Source organism: Myxine glutinosa, chromosome 1 (assembly GCF_964187855.1).
Source record: "Myxine glutinosa chromosome 1, kmMyxGlut1.1, whole genome shotgun sequence".
NCBI classification, from domain to species: domain Eukaryota; kingdom Metazoa; phylum Chordata; class Myxini; order Myxiniformes; family Myxinidae; genus Myxine; species Myxine glutinosa.
Window position 1 is genome coordinate 332,496,841 of NC_136261.1, and position 15,607 is coordinate 332,512,447.

The 15,607-nt window shown below is 46.7% G+C and overlaps 1 protein-coding gene across 1 annotated transcript in view; it reads left to right on the forward strand.

Moving 5' to 3' along the window:
* Positions 1–15,607, forward strand: part of UNC80 (unc-80 subunit of NALCN channel complex) — a 502,852-nt gene that overhangs the window by 354,502 nt on the left and 132,743 nt on the right. Inside the window, exons 46-47 of the mRNA XM_078779534.1 lie at positions 6,447–6,581; positions 6,743–6,881. Coding sequence (XP_078635660.1) covers positions 6,447–6,581; positions 6,743–6,881 — 274 coding nt within the window. The remainder of the gene's footprint in view (positions 1–6,446; positions 6,582–6,742; positions 6,882–15,607) is intronic.

The window sequence follows — 15,607 nt, forward strand, 5'->3', positions numbered from 1 at the left end:
CAATAAGCCCGAAATCTGGATTGGCGGCTCTGCTTGATGTTTAGCCAATGGGGACCAATGAATAAATCTCTGTCTGTTGACAGAGTGGCCGGGCTGAAGCCTCCAGAAGACCCTTTGGGTCGGAGGTGACGCTTTGGTCTAGGACTTCGGTCCACAGGAGATCGGGACAGCGCTCGTCACGCTGTTATGTTCGTTGATTATTATCCCCGCCGATCGCACCGCACCCCCTGGTTGTGGTTTGCACTGGTGGGAACGATGGTCTGTGTGGCAGACAGGCTGTTGGTTCCTTGCGGGTTATGTGGTATTTACCGTGTGAGACATAATTCGTGGCTGGTGCTCACCATTAAAGCTAGGAGGTGCCTTGATCATATATATATATATATATATATATATATATATATATATATATATATATATACACATATATATACATACATACAGTGGAACCTTGACTTACGAGTTTAATTCGTTCTGTGACCGAGCTCGTAACTCAAATTGCTCGTATCTCAAATCAAATTTCCCCATTGAAATGCTATTAATCCGTTCCAGCCCGCCAAAAACCACACCAATTTTTTTTAAAATATACAGTATATATAAAAATATCTCGCGCTTTATATTTCACCTGTATGCAGCATACAAGTTGGCAGGATGGCCTGGACTGGAGGTACGCACACTTGACTCTAAAGTCTAAACTGTCCAGCCTGGGTTTGAATCCCGACCCAGCTATAACCTGTCATGGGTGAATCACAGGCAGGGTGATTCATCAATGTGTGTACCGCTAAACTGGGCGCCCCGTTTGCGTCCCATTAGTTGTTGGATGTTAAGGATCTCACCGTGTTTTCCACAAAGAGAAGGCGAGCTATCGCCGGCACTCTGAACAAGTTGTGGCCTGGCATGCTCTTCTCCTCTGCCGTTATATACGTCCTCCTCGGCACCTCGCTCATGTTTTTCGACGATTGCGTGTTTTATATCCAAGCACAAGTTTTATATAAAACACGACGATTGCGTGTTTTATATCCACAAGTTGTGGCCTGGCATGCTCTTCTCCTCTGCCGTTATATACGTCCTCCTCGACACCTCGCTCATGTTTTTCGACGATTGCGTGTTTTATATCCAAGCACATCATCCTCTTCTTCTTCTCAGCACTGCACTTGCCACTCACTTTCTTAGGCCCCATGGTTAAAACTAAGAAATTTTCCGAAATAACCAAAATGCGAAAACAAAAATGCAGCGCTATACGACAGAGATACGTACTGTACTTGCACGGCAAGATAACCACATGACCAGAACCCACCTGGCGGCGTAAACTCGAAATAACCAAAATGCGAAAACAAAAATGCAGCGCTATACGACAGAGATACGTACTGTACTTGCACGGCAAGATAACCACGTGACCAGAACCCACCTGGCGGCGTAAACTCGAAATAACCAAAATGCGAAAACAAAAATGCAGCGCTATACGACAGAGATACTGTACTTGCACGGCAAGATAACCACGTGACCGGGTGGCGAAAGCTCGTAACTCGGATCTCGGCTCGCATCTCAAAGCAATAAACCGCCCGAGCGACGGCTCGTATCTCGAAAAACTCGTAAGTTGGGGGCACTCGTAAGTCAAGGTTCCACTGTATATATATATATATATATATATATATATATATATATATATATATATATATATATATATATATATATATATATATATATGGCAGACAATAGGTAACCTTAAAATATTTTTCACAACTTGTTTATTGCATGTATGTGTGTAATAACTGTTATTTTTCAACATAATCTCCATTGCGTTCAATGCATTTTTTCCAGCGCTTTACTAAGACCTGGATTCCTCTAGAAAAAACATATTTTGGCTGCTTGTATAGCCATTCGTGCACCGCCTCTTGGAGCTCTTTGTCAGATCGGAAAGTGGTTCCACCAAGCACAACTTCAAGTGGCCCAAAGATATGCTAATCCAAAGGGCTGAGGTCTGGCGAGCAGGGTGGATGAGGAAGACACACAAAATGCAGGTCTTCGATTGTTGCAGCTGCAGCCCAGGCAGTATGGGGCCGAGCATTGTCATGCTGCAGTAAAACAATGGTGGTGAGCAGTCCATGACACTGATTGCTGGTTTCAGATTATTTTTAAGGAGGTCGCAGTATGATGCACTGGTGACTGTGGTCCCTTTGGGAATGTAATGCTCTACAAGTGGGCCTCGGCTATCCCAGAAGAGCATCAGCATCATTTTTCCAGTGGACGGCTGTGTGCGGAATTTTTTGGGCTTTGGTGAAGTTGAATGGCGCCACTCTTTGCTTGCCCTCTTAGTTTCTGGCTGAAAGTAGTGGACCCAGCTTTCATCCCCAGTCACTACACGCTGTAAGAAAGTGTCGCCTTCTGTTTCGTAACATCACAGAAGTTCTTCAGATGCGTCCATTTGCAGTTCGTCAAGATCACGGGGAGGAGTTATGAACACCTTGTTCTTTAAATGTCCCCAAAGGAAATAATCACATGGTGTGAGGTCAGGTGATCTTGGCGACCATTCCACTGCATGGTTGAGGGCGATGACTCAGTCTCCAAAGAGTTCCCTCAGTCGATCTCGGACAGCGATACGATGATGTGCTGGGGCGCCGTCTTGGGCCCACCAGAGATATCTAAAGACACCACGAACCTGTCGCTCAAAGTTCTCCTCCAGCTGCGGTAAAACGTCATCATTGATCATCTGCAGATACCTGTTACCATTGACATTCCTTTGAAAGAAAAATGGTCCGATCACCTGACCACTTTCACAAAGTCCCAACCAAACAGTCCACTTTTGTCGATTCATGTTGGTGTCAAAATTAAATTCCGGGGGTTGTCCTGTCTGTGCATATTCAAGAACATTATGGGTATTGACATTGCCGTCCATGGCGAAAACAGCTTCGTCTCCGATAACGAGATACCGTAGGAAATTGACATCTGCTTCGCAACGTGCTATCAACCATCTGGCAAGCACCAGCCTCCTGGCAAAATCCCCTGGCGTACGTTGATGCCGGATGTGAAACCGATATGGATGTTGGTGGAGGTCCTGTCTTGTGATTCGGTTGAATGTTGCCAAAGGCAATCCCGTCCCATTTCGTCTTGCGCTGGTATCCCTAGGATGCTCCAAAACTTGCTGCCTTACTGCTGCAATGTTAATTTCCGATCGCCCAGTGCGCCTCCTACCAGAATTCTCCTTGTTGCGGTTGAGGCTAGTGCCATGCTCTTGATATTTTCTAACATTCGCCCAGATGGTTTTGGCTGCTGGAGGCTCCCGTTCTGGGAAACGTTCCCTGAATGCATCACGAGTTCGCTGCAAACTTCCAGTTTGGTGAAAGGTTGTAACCACGAAGGTCCGCTGTTCAGTCGTAAGTTGAACCATCTTTTCAATGACTCAGACTGTCTCTAAACCCATACACTGTAGGCCCATCTTAAATACCCATCTTAAACAAAGAAGGCCGCAACCGACGATTACCAGACCAGCTTAACAATTTTATATAATCAACTTGGCAGTCGACAAGTAATGCGTCCATTTAAAACTGTCTTGCACCGATTAGCCAAACTTGTAAAAATGCGATTTGAACTTGTCATTTTCAATGAACATGTACTCGGTCAAGTGTGAAAGCAATGATGCATGAAAGGCATCAATGGAAAGCTGAGGATCTCCTCATAATTGGTAAACCACATGTAAATTGTCAAACTAAATAACCTTTGCATATTAACCCCTTGAATTCGGATTACCTTTTTTTATACGCTCTGTATATATGTTGTCGTGTGATTCACCTTGGTGAAGACCGGGAAATCACGGATGGAAATTTGAGCGTTAATTTGAGGCCAGATCAAATACGGACTTCACTATATATGCGTGGGAGGAAGAAAGAAGAAGAAGAGGCCAGCACCTTTTACCTGACGGTCCCGAGCAGTCTTCAAACCTACAGGAAATAAACTCAACGAACACAGAATTAAATGTACAAAAATAATAGATTTATTAACGGAACCCGAGAACAAGAACGCGACGGTAAATAAATGTCCTAAATCGGGATCCCTCACACCAGACGTATCACACGGACGAAGGGAAAATAAAGGAAAAGAAGCGTTGTGTTTGATCTATTGCACTTATCTCAACTGGCTGGTGTGTTCTCGTAAACGTCGCCAAACTCGAGCATGCAGTCCGGACGCGGCTCTGGTGTTGGCGGGGACTGCCCGGTCATTGGCGCGAAGCGGGCCTCCATTGGCGGGAACCTCTCGCTCCTCGCTGCTGGGCCTCACGGGACATCTCGCTCGCCCCTGCTTCTCCACGCTGCAGTGGCAAGCCGTGCTGGTACACCCGTCACTCGCACGGAGAACCCAACTCTTCGTGCTCGCTCAATCGGCTCTCCACCAAAGTCCGAAGGCAAGACAATTTAGCGGAATGCAACGGAAGTCCAGGGCAGGCAGAAGGTCCAGCGCAAGAGAGAAAATCCCTCTTCACTTTTTATCAACCCCTCGTGACATCATATCTCTCTCTCTCTCTCTCTCTCTCTCTCTCTCTCTCTCTCTGCCAATCCCTGCCGGCCAATATCACAGGCTCAATTCTCCACCAATGGCCGCGTCACTTCTCTCTCATGCCATCGGTCGGTGGCCAATCAGTTCGTTGCTTCCTTCCACCTTTCTTCCACCAATCAGTGGCCAGCTTATTGCCCCTGCCTTGACCAATCACTACCTTCGTCCTGCCTCGTCTCCCTATTGGTGGTGTCTTGTCCAATGGTGTGATCTCCCCATCAAATCCTTCGACCAATCCTTCGCGAGGTGGGCGTGGCCTTAGCCCACCTGAGCAATGTGTGTCTGCCAAGTCGGGGTTGTCAGCGCAAGTGCGTCATCTGGGTTCCGGTTAGTTTTATTGTTGTTGTGGGGGGTGGGGGGGGGGGGGGGGATTTAATTAGTGTGTGCGCTAATGGGGATGGATTCCTAACTAGTGTCTAATACTCTAATGTGTTGCCATATGGGACAATGGGATGATCACAGGTCTCACACACAGGGGAATTAGCACAAACCCTACTCTATTTAACACAAGGCCATCCTTGTATGACCACAAATATACACTTAATCCGACATCCGGGTTAGACAGGTCCCTGCTTATGTACATTGAGATGGTTCTTCTTCTTCACGACAGTCGGAGCATGATGCATGCATGATACCTACACAGATCTCCTTGAATCTATATATTACTACCCCAAAATTCATAACAATATATATATCAATATATATATATATATATATATATATATATATATATATATATATATATATATACAGTGGAACCTTGACTTACGAGTTTAATTCGTTCCGTGACCGAGCTCGTAACTCAAATTGCTCGTATCTCAAATCAAATTTCCCCATTGAAATGCATTGAAATGCTATTAATCCGTTCCAGCCCGCCAAAAACCACACCAATTTTTTAAAAAATATACAGTATATATAAAAATATCTCGCGCTTTATATTTCACCTGTATGCAGCATACAAGTTGGCAGGATGGCCTGGACTGGAGGTACGCACACTTGACTCTAAAGTCTAAACTGTCCAGCCTGGGTTTGAATCCCGACCCAGCTATAACCTGTCATGGGTGAATCACAGGCAGGGTGATTCATCAATGTGTGTACCGCTAAACTGGGCGCCCCGTTTGCGTCCCATTAGTTGTTGGATGTTAAGGATCTCACCGTGTTTTCCACAAAGAGAAGGCGAGCTATCGCCGGCACTCTGAACAAGTTGTGGCCTGGCATGGCATGAACATGAAAACATGAACATGAACATGAAATGTTCGACATGAACATGAAATTTTCCGAAATAACCAAAATGCGAAAACAAAAACGTAGCGCTATACGACAGAGATACGTACTGTACTTGAACGGCAAGATAACCACGTGACCAGAACCTACCTGGCGGCGTAAACTCGAAATAACCAAAATGCGAAAACAAAAACGCAGCGCTATACGACAGAGATACGTACTGTACTTGAACGGCAAGATAACCACGTGACCGGGTGGCGAAAGCTCGTAACTCGGATCTCGCCTCGCATCTCAAAGCAATAAACTGCCGGAGCGACGGCTCGTATCTCGAAAAACTCGTAAGTTGGGGCACTCGTAAGTCAAGGTTCCACTGTATATATATTGATATATATATATATATATATATATATATATATATTGATATATTGATATATTGATATATTGATATATTGATATATTGATATATAAATACATACAGGGTGGTCCAGATACCATGGGCACATTTTGAAGAACAATACCTGCAACAAACAACGAAGCAAACAATTATTGTTTTTTTTAATTTCCAAGTAAATTTCTGTAGAATTCGCTACAGCTAATCATAGTTGAATCTGCTGTAAGTTAAGTGACTTTGATGTACCTGCCAAAGTTTTTGCCTTTTCTTTCTCATTACCACCAAGGTGTATACCAGTTACTGCAGTAATACCCTACTTCGAGAGACCATAGAGTTTGCTTGCCGACAATTTTACATCCTGCACCGGAAGCCTTTTATTCTTCAACTTTTTGCAAGTGTGGCGCCTTTATTGGAATCTCCGGTACTTTCAACATCTGGTTCCTGTGTTTATACTTTACGATCAAATGCTTTGTTTCTCTCTGATGTTCAGGTATTTGTTGTATTCACAGAAGCATATCTGAGAACTAATTTATGGTTTTCCATCACGATAACTTATAAATGGTGATTTTTTTTTTATCACAGGACTCGCCAAATAGTGGAGCTTCTGGAGAAGTGTCTGCACAATGCCTGTTCGACCTTCTCGTCTCGCTGGAGAAAGACTCTCCAGACGCACTCGATGTACTGGAGCTGGTGAAGGTTGAAAAGCCTCTAAAGTCTTTAGGTTAGGTTTGCGACACACACGTACTCACATGGCATGTACACACAAACACATTCCCATAGTTCCCTGATTTTAAGGATATTTTCTTGAGAAACCTAACCACCTCTTGACGTATGCAATGCTGTCGCCATATTGTATCTTGTAATTGGTATGTTTATTACCCTCGCCTGAGGAGAGGGTATTGCGTTTGAGTCCGTTTGTCTGTTTGTCTGTTTGTTTGTTTGTCCGCACAGAATAAATATGATTTTCTCTGCAACCGTTGGTCCGATCAACCGGAAATTTTCACCATAGGTGCAACTACACCAGGAGAATTTTGTAATGTTAATTATGATGTCATAGGTCACGTGGTTCAGCCGCCATCTTGGAAAAATCGAAAAACTTTGCACCTCCATATCTCCGAAAGCGCTGAATAGAAAAAAATGAGAAATGGCTCATTGTAAAGAACTCTCCATGGGGAATAAAATATGTTAATGATGATGTCATAGGTGCCTCCATTATGACGTCATATTCGACAAGTTCAAAACTTCATCCGATCAAGATGAAATTTCTTGAGCATCATGTCGGCATAAACTGGTGGAGGAAAAAAATAATGATGACGTCATCGGTCACGTGGTTCGGCCGCCATCTTGGAAAAACCAAAAAACGTTGTACCTCTATATCTCCGAAAGCACTGAAATAGAAGAAATTGGGACATGGCTCATTGTAAATAACTCTCCATGGGGAATAAAATATGTTAATGATGATGTCATAGGTGCCTCCATTATGACGTCATAACTTGACAAGTACAAAACTTAATCCAATGAAGATGAAATTTCTTGAGCATAATGTAGGAATAAATTAGTTTAAAAAAAAAAAATGATATCATTGGTCACGTGGTGCGGCTGCCATATTTGTTTCAACACAAAAGCCTTAAAAACCACTGAAAATACAGCCTGGCGAGGGTTTGCAATCTCTGATTGCTCTTTTTCTTGTTTGTAATTGTGCTGTCTTTGTTTTGCATCTTGCTTTAATTTAAAACGATAGAATTGGGGGAAGACTGTGAAACACCTCTGTAAATACAGTTTATGAAATATTATTGGCATATACTCTGCAAATAATAACTGAGAGCAGGTACCTTTATTTAGAGATGCTATACCTGCATTTTTTTATATTTTTCCTACCACAGGAAATGAGCAAATATCAGTACATTCAATTTCGAGTGAAGTAATTGCAGTCTGACCTAAAGGCTGAACAAATTGTATTTTTGTTATTAATTGCTTCTTTCTTTAATAAGAAAGGCTCCGCTATAAGTCACTGAAGGCTCATTATTTCTGTCACTGAAGGTGGATGGAGGCTGTTTTCATCGCTGGCTGTTTGCCTGTGAGTAGGATATCTCGAAACCTCATGTACAGATTCGGACGAAATTTGGTGGACAGGTTGTGTGTTTGACAAGGACAAATTGATTAGATTTTGGTGGAAATCTGGATCCGAATACGATGATGTTTTAATTTTAAAAGTGATTGTTCATCATTGAGAGATGGGGCCAAAACTATATATTGCATGATATTTCAGAAAGGTGTGGACAGATTCAAACGAAACTTGGTGGATGAGTTGATTCGGTAATAAGAACTCGTTGATCAGATTTTTGTTCAGGTCCAGATCCAAATCCGACCTATCGGTGGGATACAAAACATAAAACGTTCAGCCTGGTGGAGGTATACGCTCAAATGAGTGCCGTTCTAGTTTATTTGATCTGTTATGTAACATCTAGGGGTGCAATTGTGTGTCATTTTGTTAAAGTCGTTTTGTTGTTTTCTGATATGGTCGATAGTCATTGTGTTAACAAGTAGTACAATACCAACTATAATGACAAATGGTGTTGTGATTTCATGGTTCTGCACAAGCAAATAAAAATAATTTATTTAAAAACGAGGTACCTTATAGTATCACACTATCTTACTATAATTCACCAAATGTCCGTCTGTCTGTCTGTCTGTCCGTCCGTCTGTTCCCAGGTACCGCAAAAACGGCTGATCCGATCGCAACGAAATTTTGGGTGGGTAATCCTGGGACCCCCAGGAGTAAAATAGGCTATATTGTTTTTCCAATTTCAGCTTTGGTCTCCAGCATTTTCAGGTTTGGACTCCCGCCTAACGTTATTGTCCCGGGTACCGCAAAAACGGCTGCACCGATCGCAACGATACACCTCCATGCCCGTGGGATTCCCACGGGTGACCCCACTAGTAATGCACCATGTGGTGCATTTTAGTCAAATTAAACAGACGTCAACCATAAAAGATTATCCACATCTACTTTGTCAGCTTCACAACCCATTCAAAAGGCAGGACCAACTTCCTGATTAGCGAGGCTTTCGGCACAGGTTGGAGAGAGGTCACCATGTTGCTTTTATTAGACTTTGACCATGCATTAGTTTGCAGGATTGCTCCTGGAAGGCAAGGTGGGAGTGAGGAACCAATGGCAGGAAAGATGGTGCAAGATGCTTCCCTGTTTATATCCATCTTACTTTGTTATTTTTTCAGTATCTGAACGAAAGGATCAAAGAGGGTGGACCAATGAGTATGCTAATGTTCCGTTGTTCCTTAGGGTACCTCAGATGTTTAAATATATTATTTGTCTTTGGTGGTGTATAACCATGATAGCAGAAAACCACCGATTGTGTGCATGATCAAAGAGGAAGGATTCAGGGGGTTGGGGGGGAAGGGAGGGAGGGGAGGTGGGGGGAACTTGATCCACCATTTATAAGGGAATAGTCATGATCATAGTTAGAGAAGGTCTGTTTCTTATAAATAATTACAATCTTGATAATCACTGCACACGTTATCATTGAATAGAAGAAGTAATTCAACTGGAATTCCTTTTATTTTGATTAAATTTGATACTGTAGGAGCTGTGCTCCAACGTAAATCGGAAGAATGGACGCGACAAAAAGCTGGAATTCGTCCGAGTTTCTTTATTGTGTCAAATCAACTCGGGTACTCTGAAAAGCCCGTTTATCGGGCAGCAATAAATATACACATTATCCCGGAGCGTTTGCCCGGGAAAGGCGAGACCGGGCGTGCCCGGGCGTCCTGGACGAGGCCTGGCAAGTCGAGAGCGGGCATGCCCGGGCGTCCTGGACGAGCCCTGGAAAGGCGAGGCTGGGCGTGCCCGGGCGTTCTGGGCGAACCCTGGAAAGGCGAGTCTGGACATGCCCGGGCGTCCTGGACGAGGCCTGGCAAGTCGAGAGCGGGCATGCCCGGGCGTCCTGGACGAGCCCTGGAAAGGCGAGGCTGGGCGTGCCCGGGCGTCCTGGGCGAGCCCGGCATGGTGATCGCTCCGTGTCCTCGGTAGGTGCAAGGCGATTGTGTATACCCAGCGGTAGCCGCTACACACGTCCCCCCAGAATCGACTTGCACCGGCAGGGTCAAATTAAGGGGGGTCCTGATGACCCGGCCGAAGCGACCCCTGGCGGGTCGTGGGGGGGGTCTGGTGTGGTGGTGGGCGGTCGAGTGGGGGGCACCGTGGATGGGGGGCGGCCTCGCCACGGCGGAAGGGCCAACCGTGGCGGTTGGTCTATGTCCACGTGCGCCGGCTTGAGGCGGTCCACCGCAATCCGGTCCGACCTGCCGCCGATGTCGATGACGAACGACTTGTCGTCCCGTCGCAGGACCCGGAAGGGCCCGTCGTACGGCGGCCGGAGTGGCCCCCGATGTGCGTCATGACGCACAAAAACGTACTCCGCTGTGTGAAGCGCTGGGGGGATGTAGGACTGGGGGTCACCGTGGTGGGACGTTGGCACGGGGGCAAACCGTCGGGCGGTCTCCTGGAGGTCCGAGCGCTGGTGAGCTGCGGACCAGGGACTGGTAGCGTCGGGCACGAATTCGCCCGGGATGCGTAGCGCCTGGCCGTAGACAAGCTCGGCGGTGGACGCCCGGAGGTCCTCCTTGGGGGCCGTGCGGAGGCCCAAAAGGACCCACGGCAGCCGGTCGACCCAACCGCCGTCCTGAAGGCCGGCCATGAGCGCGGCCTTCATGGAGCGGTGGAACCGCTCGCACAACCCGTTGGCTTGGGGGTCGTAGGCCGTAGTACGGTGGAGCATGACCCCCAGGTTGCGGGCGACCGCGCCCCACAGCTCGGAGGTGAACTGCGGTCCGCGGTCCGACGAGATGTCCGCCGGTGCACCGAAGCGGGCGACCCAGGTGGCGATGAAAGCCTGCGCCACATCGGCGGTGGTGGTGGAGACGAGGGGAACGGCCTCTGGCCACCTGGTGGTCCTGTCCACCATGGTGAGCAGGTGTGTGAAACCCCGTGATGGGGGGAGGGGGCCCACCAGGTCCACGTTGACATGGTCGAAACGTCGTTCGGGCACGGTGAAAGGTGCCAGCGGGGCCTGGGTGTGTCGGTGGACCTTGGCCTGTTGGCAGGCTGTGCAGGTGCTGGTCCAATCGCGGACGTCCCGCCGAAGGCCGTGCCAGACGAATCGCGCCGACACCAGCTTCTGGGAAGCTTTCCGGCCCGGGTGGGAAAGGCCGTGGAGGGAGGCGAAGATGCGGCGTTGCCAGGTAACGGGCACGATGGGGCGAGGCTGGCCTTGGGAGACGTCGCAGAGCAGGACAGTGTCCGCGAAGGGGATGTCGGCCAGGCGGAGGCCCATGTCCGCCGCCCGGAGGGCTTGCACCGTGGTGTCGGTGGTTTGGTCCGCCGCCATAAGCGCGAAGTCCACGCCGAGGTGGACCGCGTTCGCGCTGGCCCGAGAAAGACAGTCGGCCACGGCGTTGTCTTTGCCGGCGACGTGCCAGATGTCCGTGGTAAACTCCGACACGGCGGAGAGGTGGCGCTGTTGGCGGGCCGACCACGGCTCCGTGACCTTGGCCATTGCGTAAACCAACGGCTTGTGGTCGACGAATGCCGTGAAGGGTCGGCCCTCCAGGAGGTGGCGGAAATGGCGAACAGCCAGGTGTAGACCGAGGAGCTCAAGGTCAAACGTGCTATATTTGAGATCGTTCGGCCAGAGTTGCCGGCTGAAAAAAGCGAGTGGCTGCCAAACCCCGTTCACCCATTGCTCATGTACGGCGCCCACCGCGTAGTCGGAGGCATCCGTGGTGAGGGCGATGGGAGCGTTGAGCACCGGGTGAGCGAGCAGTGTTGCGTCGGCGAGGGCCCGCTTTGAGCATGAAGCAAAAACATGCCTACTGCTTACAATTCAAAACACATTGGAAAACACTGTAGAAAACAAAGCACAGTGCAAAACACTGCACTGGAAAACGTGGGGACAGTATGTACTGTAAACTGTAAAGGATGGGACTTGTAATACCCTATCCCACCTGGAGGCGGCGCTACACAATACACATTTACACATAATTTGCGTCCTCCTCCCAACCCAAACATCACTGGTAAAAATAAAAACACCCCTATACCATAAATGGGGTCACGCTGATCCAATGTAGCATGTCTGAATGTAATCGGGCCTTAACTCTTGGAGTAGCGCAACAAACAAACAAACAAATAAAAACACAAACACTGGTCCATGTAATATAGCAAGAATACATATTACATGCAACTCATCACAGAGAGAAGCTAAATGAAATACTGTGGCAGGATTGCAATACGTTGAGGTATTGCAATGCAGTAAAGAGTAGCTTTGCATTGAATAAGACTACCTTTATTTATTTATTTATTTATTTATTTATTTCCCACTTAAGGAGGAATGCCAGGACAGATCCTGTGCCTGCTTCTGAGTGCCTCACTGTTCTCCTTCCAACTCTTTCCTCTTCCGCCCAGTCCACCGCCTACAGTTTTATTGGGATCAATGGTAATTGAGATTGAGTTAGTAGACAGAGTCTGTTGATACATTGAATTTATGATGGGCCAAATAACCTCCTCCCTGTTCTTTTTTTGTAAAGAAAAAAGTCGAGGCTCATGGAAGAGCTAGATCATAGAGCGGAAAATAAGATAACAACAAAAGGAGCCGTGGAAAGGGAGGTGGAGAGAAGGTGGACACACCAACAGCAGTGTTCAGGGTCAAAATAGTGGGACACTTGGACAAATCAGGGATGTGGGGTAGAATGGGCATTAGGGGAGGATGCACAGGGTGGACAAAATGGATACAGAAGCAAATTCTCAGGAAGGAAATCCTGGTGTATTTGGAAATAGGTGGGCTTGGAGGGTCGTGTGATGGTTAGTGTGGATAGAAAAGATCATGGTTTTGGATGGGGGGTGATCTGAGATGGTATCAGCTTCACTCTTACATATGAAATAAATGTTCAACCACACTTCTTTATTTATTACTTATGTATAACTAGCCGAAAGCACCCGGCGTTGCCCGGGTTATTTTTGAATGAATTTACTACTATAATTCAGCTTTTACTCGCAGCCGTAGAAGATTGACTACTATAATTCAGCTCAGCTTTTAATTGCAAAATTGGCCCAGCCCGGCCGAGGCGTCCTCGACCGGCCTCGCTACCTAGCCTAAAACCTTTCCGGGGCCCGTCCCGACATTTTTAGTTCTTTTTGAATGAATTTACTACTATAATTCAGCTTTTACTCGCGGCCGTAGAAGATTGACTACTATAATTCAGCTCAGCTTTTAATTGCGAAATGGGCCCAGCCCAGCCGAAGCGGCCTCAACCGGCCTCGCCACCTAGCCTATAACCTTCCCGGGGCCCGTCCCGACATTTTTAGTTCTTTTTGAATGAATTTACTACTATAATTCAGCTTTTACTCGCGGCCGTAGAAGATTGACTACTATAATTCAGCTCAGCTTTTAATTGCGAAATGGGCCCAGCCTGGCCGAGGTGGCCTCGACCGGCCTCGCCACCTAGCCTATAACCTTCCCGGGGCCCGTCCCGATTTTTTTTGTTTCAGAGGTTTCCTCCTATCTTTCACCGTTCAGGAGATTAGCATGTGCAGACAAACTGTTACGCGCTCCTCCCCAACCCCCTGGTCACGGTGTACCTCCGAGCCCTGAGAGGAGTCACGGCAGAAAAATGTGTTATTCTGTATGTCAAAGATCAATGGTGAAGCCACACCAATTGTTACCAACAAACCAATATTGTATTAAGATCACACAAGAATAACAGTACAACAATAATATTAATCAAAAGTACAATCAATATATATCCTATGATGGTACCATCAGTTTCGTACAATATAACTCACTGTGCTCCAAGTGAGCGAAGAGAAGAGGATTCCCAATGTCTCTAATCCCGGCTTAAAGCCAAAGTTGATTCCGGCTTCAAGGCGAAGTCGATCCGCTCCAGCGATCGTCAGAACAATGTCCAATCGAGACCAGAATGCCGTTGGGTTGGCAGTTACATTCCTGCTGCCAAAGCTGTGCAAAGGCGCCCTCTAGACGACTGGGAAATCACAAGGCGCCCTCCAGGCGACTGGGAAATCTCACCCCCGGGTATGGACGTTTCACGGCTCACAGTCGGCGAACCGTAAATTAACCTTCAAAGGCCACGTTGCACACACACACCCCAGATAAACATCTGAATGCGGTGAAAATGGCTGAAACAAGGCAAAGACCTTGCGTGATGCGCAAAGCGCGTGAGTCAAAATGGCCGACGGCCCGTTCTCGAGACGTAACGGCAGTCCAACGATTCTCTTCGGAATCGACCGCAAAACCTGACACGCAGGTTGATATGTCACAGCGATAACAATTCTGTCGCAGGAATCCCTTTCCCGGGAAACCCAAAGTTCACTTGTGACTCTTGCTCGCCAACGTTCGCTCCAGACCGCAAAGCAACTATGCTTCTTCTCCGACTCACTCGCTCCACCTTCTTTTTTCTCTTCTTCCTCTTCGTCGTCGTCCGGTTCCCGATCCGGTTTCCGGTTTTTTTTAACTCTAACTTTTTCACCTTTTGAAAACAGTTCATAAACAATAAACCTTTTGAAAACAATAATAGTACATGGAATCAAAAATGTTTACAGTGGATGAAAACCACCACAACGGAAGTGACGAATCCGTAACACAAACAAACAAAAACTTTCTTTTATATATATATAAATATATATAATATAAATATAATATAGTATAATATATAATATATATATAGAAGATAATTTTACTAAAACTCATTTTTGAAAAAATTCATTTCAGTAACCCTTAAAGGATGCCGACGGATGGCACACTCATTAATGCAATGCCATGCCAGTTAAGGACCACGATGACAGTTTTTATAGTCAATGTCAGGATCGGACCCAGAATAGAACGTAGGTTTAGAGTACAATATATTCGTCCTTGAGCTATCCCTACAGCTGCATTAGTGATAATAACATTGGAGGAGTTTTCCACACAGGTGATGATAATTGACAGTTGGATGAGTTTCTATGAAAGAGGTTGAGCACAGCTTTGTGTTTAAACCATTCTGGTATGCACACTTAACCTGTAATTGAACATTTGATTTGGGAATAAACCCAAAATACTCTTCTGAGGTTGTTCATTAATGAGTTCCAATTTGGGAGTGACAAAATTTCCTCATTAAGGCATTTCTCTAATTGCAAGATGCGTGAGCAGGTTTACATCATTTATTGTGATGAAGCACGCGGTGCTACGTGCGTGACTTACTACCAAGGAGGAAGCGGACAACGTGGTAAGTTTATAGTTCTTTATTCCAAAGAGGTCACTGTAGCACTGGCGCGCTCCGGGCTGCGCGCCCGGTGTATATCCTGAGGCCAGGCCTACCCCTCGGGCGTGGCCACCGCCCACTTGGTGCACGGAATGATGTCACCACGCCAGTGGGTTTTCG